The 7,500-nt window shown below is 49.0% G+C and overlaps 1 protein-coding gene across 2 annotated transcripts in view; it reads left to right on the top strand.

The window, feature by feature from the left end:
• Positions 1-7,500, top strand: part of LOC134435504 (AT-rich interactive domain-containing protein 1B-like) — a 302,917-nt gene that overhangs the window by 257,752 nt on the left and 37,665 nt on the right. Inside the window, exon 9 of one of the 2 annotated variants that reach the window (XM_063184525.1) lies at positions 268-528. The exons of the other annotated variant lie outside the window; for it this stretch is intronic. Within the exon in view, the coding sequence (XP_063040595.1) occupies positions 268-528 (261 nt within the window). The remainder of the gene's footprint in view (positions 1-267; positions 529-7,500) is intronic. 2 annotated transcript variants of the gene reach the window in all.

The raw sequence follows: 7,500 nt of genomic DNA, 5'->3' as shown, positions 1-7,500 counted from the left end.
CACTGTGAAGGGCCGTCGAGTGGAACAGAACACTCATCTCCACACAGCGCCACTCCGGGAAAAAGCGCTTCAGACACTGAAGGAGTCTCAGCAGTAGACTAAATTTACACTCGCGCGCTAAAGCAAAAACCCCCCTGCTGTGCTAAGCACCGAGAAATCATCTCCTCTCGGACAGCTAAAGCGGTTAGCTTGAGCAATCTTCTTTTTTCTTCTCCAGTCTTTATATAAATCCTTTCATTTTATTTTTTTGCATTTGCATTTTCGCAGAAGGTCTCCGTTCCCCAGGCCCCCTGTCTACACCATCAGTCAGGGTCACCCTGGAACAGGCCACCCAATGAGACACCCACCCGACGTCCCTTCATCCACCCACACACCGACACCACACACATCACCACCACCACCACCAATATCAATGCCATCTCATGGGATCCCCAACACCACCGGCACCCCCCACCACCACCACCACCACCGCAGCCAGCAGGTCCCCCATCACGCCACTCATCACCAGCAGCCACACGAGGCACATGGGTAGGTGGCCCGATTGGATCTCCTCCTCGCCGCCACTCTCCTCATCTAATCCTCTCACCTCTCTTCTCTAATCTGTACCTTTTACAGCTTCCTGTCTTACTACACTGTAGCATGGCGCATGAAGTAACACTTTTGCCTTGAAACGTTCTCATCTTCACCCATTTGGGACCTCCACCATTACTTGTCTATGGGACTGGCTGAATGAACCACACCTCCACCCTAACATGTCTTTCTGTGGAATGGAGTGAGTTTTTGCACCCACACCTCCACTCTCACTTGTCTTTCTATGATTCCACTGTCACTTCTCTCTATATAGGATGGAGTGGGTGATGCACTTCACCCGAACCATCTCTTCTCCTTCTATCTGGATGGAGACTCTGTGCTGAGATCATGTGTGAAAATGAAACCGTAAAAGAAAAAAATCTCAGTCCTTCTTCACACCTCCCAACAGAAAGACCTTTACATGTGCAGTTTAACATGGAGTGGTTTAACATGGTGTGGTTTAACATGGTGTGGTTTCACATCCGCTGCACTCACTTGGCCCTCTGAGGTTAGCAGGTGACAAGGGTTTGTTGTGTGAATGCTTTTTTACCTATCTATTCTTATGTTTTAGTATTTGTTTTTCATTTTATTTTATTTTTTTGTGTTTTTATTGTGTGTTAAAGAATGATGATGCCAAACTCCAGTGCAGCCACAGCCAGGTCAGGAGCAGTGCATCAGTTTACTACTTTGATCCAGGCTGAACATACGTACACAAACACGTCTTTGTCATTCCGATGAAGTGCATAAACAACTGTGGGTGTAACATTAGTGTCTAATATCTAATGCACGCCGACACTATGTTGAGCTACACACGTGCCCCGAGCCCATTCACACTCGTATCCTGCCACGACCGACTCTCTCTCTCTCTCTCTCTCTCTCTCTCTCTCTCTCTCTCTCTCTCTCTCTCTCACGGCCGATACTAAATGCACCTGAGGCACCACCACCACCACCACTGAAGCGGTAACTCACCACACGTAAAGACGCTCGCGGAGGAGAAGACGGCTGACGTCGAGCCTGAACGGAGCAGGGCCCCGCTCGCTCAATTACTGTAGCGTCCCCCTAAAAAAAGAGCGAAGGGCAAGTGCCGTCATATTCACGCCACATTAATAATGACAAATTAAAAGGCGGCCCGCAAGGCCGTTAACGCGGCCGCCTTTTGTGGAGCGCCGCGGCGGTCGATACATCATAAGCCGCTTGGCATTTTGAGGAGAAGTTTGTGTTGACACAGCGGGTTGATTAATGGGTAAAGGACGGGNGGGGGGGGGGGGGGTGAGTGGGTGGGTGGTTGGTAGTGGCGGTGGGGGGTTTGTGGAGGTGTTGGGGGCTGTTGTGGTGGCGTGGGGTTGGCGTTCATTGTACAGTGCACACACAGCATTGCGCTATGCTGCTTGATTGGGGAGGAGGGGATGGTGTGTTGGGGTTTAGCATTCGGTTCAGTATACAGCACCCATTCCTGCTCTCTTCTGCTAGCGAAGCCGACAAGGAGGGGGTAGACAAAGGGGTCAGTTGTCCCGGGCCCAGGCATAGACGAGGCCCAGTAACCAGGTCCCCATTCAGTAGCATATATTTGGAGGGAGGTCCTTCAAGGTGACTTTGTCCAGAGCTCAGCGAAAGCTGTCCACAGCCCTGGCTCCTGCTATGCTGCGCGCTCCTGCTATGCACTGTATGTAGAGTATGTAAATGCTGAAGAGCCCATTAGGAGACGCTTGCCTGTCAACAAGAAGTGGCACAACATGATGCACGCCGCTGTGCCCAATCAGAGACGCTGTCAGTCAACCCCCCCACCGCGCCCTACCCCCCACCTCTACCCTCATGCCCCCCTCCAACCCCCTCCCCATCTACAAAACGTTCCAGCAAATGTGTGACAGGCAGCCACAGTGAGGGTCCCCTATCATCTCCCTGTGCATCCTAAATGACTTTGAACGTCGTTATCAGTGTCCAGAAATCTGTTCCTTTTCCTTTTAACATGCAAAAGCCAATGTGTAACGGTAGCTGCTCTGCTTTCTCAAAGTCACCCTGACATGGTACTAGACCGTTCAGACTTGGTTCAGTTGTTGACAGGCGATTTTGGAGAGCAACTGTTAGCCTATCCTATATTTTGGGTCTCCAATGAACTGCAGAATTGTCTCCTTACCACTATCAAACTGTGGTTTCTTCTGTTTCCACTATCAGAGCAGTCCTCCATACCCATCATCCTCAGTTATCCAGCTATCCAGCACATGACAGACAGCATCCTCAGTGGAATCTAACAGAAGACACTCGCTTCTTAATACACACTGTTCCACCTGTGACCAGTGAAATAAATCGGACAGGCAGACTAAGATTTGTCCATCTGTGCACTGCCGCCTTGTGGACACAGGAGGGGATTACAATTTAGGGAATGTGTTTCAGATGGACAGACGGACAGACCCTCTTATAGAGATGCTAGCTAAAAGGATACATTATAGGATGCATCTAAAAAACGTATCTACCATAGTACTACATGACTATGACATTGCAAAGAGTCTACAGGAATCCACTAAGACTTGGTCGTTGTGATTCTGATAACGCCAAACAGGGGCCAAGTACAGTATTAACAGACTAGATGCGCAAACTGAGCAAAGGTACACGTTCACTTCGTGCACAATATGCACGGGGATGGTAAATAAGGATCCTGTTAATAATTATAAATCGTGCTTCGTTCCTGCAGCTGCATTTGTTCGCTGCCGCTGTTTACTGTGTTTGAATGGAAGCCTTTCAAGCTTTGCAGATTGCTTTGACAAAAGGCTTAGACATGACTTAGTGGAAGGTAATTAAAACAACCTGACAGGAATTGATGGGATAGAGAGAGGGGGGAATGCGAGACAGACAAAGAGAGGGAGAGGGAGAAAGAGAAGGAGGGAGAGAGAGAGAGAGAGAGAGAGAGAGAGAGAGAGAGAGAGAGAGAGAGAGAGAGAGAGAGAGAGAGAGAGACAGGGATATTTGTAGGGGGGTTGTGGGGTGCTAAGGGGGGTAGTAGGGGCCTTAAAGGCGGGTGTAGGAAGGGCATCGGCAGGGCTGCTGACAGCTTTGGCTGGGCCCAGGACAAAGCCATCTGAAAGGGCCCCCCTTGATATGCATACAATGTAACTGATTCGATTCTGAGTCCCTCGTCTCCCTGGGCCCGGGACAACATACCCCTTTGTCCCCCCTGTCGGTGTAGGATGAGCATCGGGGCCTTGCTCTCCTCCACCTTCTCCATACCGCTGGTCCTCTAGCTGACTTTGAGGAGACGCCAAGTTGATAGGCTCCTACGTTACAGTGCTCTGTGTCCAACGCTGCACTGCACACGGCACTCGGCACACGGCACACGGCACACGGACGAGCTGCGGCCGCAGTCTTGCAAAACGCAAGCTGACAAACCAGTTAGACCCCCACGGGCACACATTTTCCACCTGTTGTGAAGCTCGCTGTTTATTTTGTACGGTTTATTTTGTTTCCCTCCCTTGCTCAAAGCTCTCAAGCAAGCTGAGAGCATTTTTTGCTGAAGAGAAAGAAAAAAAGAGCATTCCTTGCAGGGCTCTCTTTTAGGAGAGAGAGAGAGAGTGAGAGATTTCAGAGAGCAAGAATGAGGTTGAAAGGAAAGAAAAAATGAGAGAGAGAGAGAGAAAAAAACATGTTTACTCTCCTATTGTGACGATCTCAATCTTCGCAGGGGCATTTGGAAGCGTTTAGAGCAGGGTGGGTTTTTTTTCTTTTTATTTCGCGCGGCAGGAAAATGACACAGAGTCTGACCATCTGCTCGCGTGTCTGGCCTGGTGCTCCGCGGCGTGACCCCGTGAAAACGCGAGGTGAGGCAATCAGATGGCGACGATACGCACCCTGAATGGGGTGAGACTTTGGAAGGGGGCGAGGGTGGTGAGAGGGAGAGAGAGAGAGAGAGAGAGAGAGAGAGAGAGAGAGAGAGAGAGAGAGAGAGAGAGAGAGAGAGAGAGAGAGAGAGAGAGAGAGAGAGAGAGAAGGCTTTGTAGGGGGTGAAGGTGACGGAGAATGGGGGGGGGACGTTGGAGGACATGTGGCAACAGTACCCACACTGGCATTCAAGGAGAGAGAGAGAGAGAGAGAGAGAGAGAGAGAGAGAGAGGAAGAGAAACAGAGAAACACAGACACACAGACACACAGACACACAGAGAGAGGGAGAAAGAAAATGTGTGTGTGATAGAGAGAGAGAGAGAGAGAGAGAGAGAGAGAGAGAGAGAGAGAGAGAGAGAGAGAGAGAGAGAGAGAGAGAGAGAGAGAGAGAGAGAGAGAGAGAGAGAGAGAAAAACGAGAGAGAGAGAGAACACTTCCCCTTCCACCCAGAAATACAAACCCACTCCACAGTCTCCTCCACAGCCTCGGACGTTTGTCATTGTGTGACTGTGGAGCCCACTGTGAGGGCTCTCAAGGCCCTTTCTCCAATGCTGAAAGTGCCATTCAACAACTCTAAATGAAGGTTCTTGGGAAAACTGCGCTGTTGTGTGAAACTACCATTTTAATAATAATAAAAGTGAAAAAAAATCACTTTAACATATTTTCTTTTGCATTTTAGTGTTGAAAAGATCCCCATTTTCGGCCAAATACCTTATACTTAATATGATTATACTTAGTACCTTATTTTAAGTTGAAAAAGAAATGCTTCACTCTAACTACATTATTCATATCCTAAAGTGAATGTAAAGAAGTACAGCATTTAAGTCCCACAAAGGTTCTCCTTCACCGTGTCCTTTCCACAGAATAGGCTTTCACGTTTTAATCAACCCACCATGGCTGGCAGGCAGGCTGTTCTACCGTGAGGTGATGGAGAAGAGACTAGAGGAGAGAGAGAGAGAAAGAGACAGAGAGAGAGAGAGAGAGAGAGAGAAAGAGACAGAGAGAGAGAGAGAGAGAGACTGACAGACAGACAGACAGAGAGAGAGAGGCAGACAGAGAGAGAGAGACAGACAGACAGACAGACAGACAGACAGACAGACAGACAGACAGACATACAGACAGACAGAAAGAGAGACGGAGAGAGAGACAGACAGACAGAGAGCGCCGAAGGAAGAGGAAATTTGGGAGTTAATTCTGCCAATCCATTGCTGGCTGTGTATTATTCCTAATTATCAAGATTGGGGGTTCGAGGGCAACACTCATCCGAGGTAATCTCTTTAGGCATTGGAATAAGAGGAAGCAGAGCTAAAGGAGGGTTGTTGATCTTCCACCGTGGGCCCTCGGAGGCGCACACACGGTCGGGTGGAGCTGGCTCCAGCAAAGTGACTCAGAAATCTACCCTGAGCCAGAGGAGAAGGCAGCGAGTCTTGGGGGGTGGGGGGGGGGGGGGGGGGAGGAGGAGAGAGGCAGGGAGATGAAGGGAGCAAATTAAAGCTAGTGAAGAAAATAAAATAAAAGGCAGGAAGAGGAGCGCTGGCAGTGGCAGTGGAGGTGGAGGGGGGGCTGCAATCAAAGGAAATGGAAAAGCTCAAGGAGAGAGAGAGAGAGAGAGAAAGAGAACGAGAGAGAGAGAGGCAGTGAGAGAAAAAAGGGAAGGAAGAGGGGGAAAAAAACGTCTTGGGGGCAAATCCTCAACAAATAATTCATTTCTGACCTCCTTAGTAAGTAAATTTGCTAAATAAATAAGAGCTGCTTGAATGTCAAGAATCCAACAACGCCCCCAGCATTGTCGCTCGCAGCTTTGGCAGGAGTAGTGAGTTGCCTTTAATAAATGGCAGGAATAAATGACTACCCCCCCCCACACACACACACACACACACACACACACACACACCACTACCACCAGCACCTCTTCCATCCTCTCTGCCTACTCCCCCATCTCCCTCTACTCATCTGTACTGTTTGATGTGCAGCTTTTCTCCGGGATTTAATATGTTCAGAGCTGTCCTTTCATTTTCTGTTTTATTTTGGATTTTTTTTCTGTTTTTGCTTGAGTCAGGCACACAGAGCGAGAGGGAGCGTGAGTGAGCGAGAGAGCAAGCTGACTTGGAAGCAGATTGGCCCTATATATAATTCACAGCCTCCCACTGTCTCCCACCACAGCCGCCCCTAGTCTCTCTCTCTCTCTCTCTCTCTCTCTCTCTCTCTCTCTCTCTCTCTCTCTCTCTCTCTCTCTCTCTCTCTCTCTCTCTCTCTCTCTCTCTCTCTCTCTCTCTTCCCCTTGTTTTAGTCTCTTGTATTCTTTTACCCACATGTCAGTGCCCAAGCTATTGATGCTGCATTTTGTGTAAGGAACCAATACTGTTATTGCTGATCATACTCTTTGAGGGATGTAATCTCAACGTGATTGTCAAAATGTGCATTTATTGGCCTGTGGTATTAAGTAGTACTGGTAAGTAGTATTAGTAGTTGCAGTAGTAGGTGTGGTGGTAGTAGTAGTAGTAGTAGTAGTAGTAGTAGTTGTAGTAAAATTGTAGTAGTATTTAACATACGTACGTAGTATTTTAAAAGCGTTTCTATGGCATCTTTATGCCTTCATTGGACTGGACAGTGAAGACCAGGCAGGAAATAAAAGTGGGAGAGAGAGATGGGTTTGGGTTGAGAAATGACCCAGGCCGGATTCGAACCTGGGTCCCCAAGAGCAGTCACCTCGTATGCTGTATACACAGGTGCATTAGTGTGCAGCGTACCTCACCCTTGAGAGTGGTATACATTTAACAGCTGGGTGCCCTGGACATTGGAGCCCATCACCATCCTCGCAGTGTGACTCCTCTGCTAGTATCCACCACTTCCTTACCACTCGCATGTTACAGAACAGCAGGTGCAGACACACACACACGCACACACACACACACACACACGCACGCACGCACGCACGCACGCACGCACGCACACACACACACACACACACACACGCGCGCGCACGCGCGCACACACAGCAAGCTTGCTAGGAAGTGCACCGCGTGTAAGCAGGACTGACACCCAGGGCGTCTCTTTTTT

The sequence above is a fragment of the Engraulis encrasicolus genome, chromosome 19, assembly GCF_034702125.1.
Source record: "Engraulis encrasicolus isolate BLACKSEA-1 chromosome 19, IST_EnEncr_1.0, whole genome shotgun sequence".
In the NCBI taxonomy this organism is placed as follows: domain Eukaryota; kingdom Metazoa; phylum Chordata; class Actinopteri; order Clupeiformes; family Engraulidae; genus Engraulis; species Engraulis encrasicolus.
This window is presented reverse-complemented; position numbering and strand designations above follow the sequence as displayed.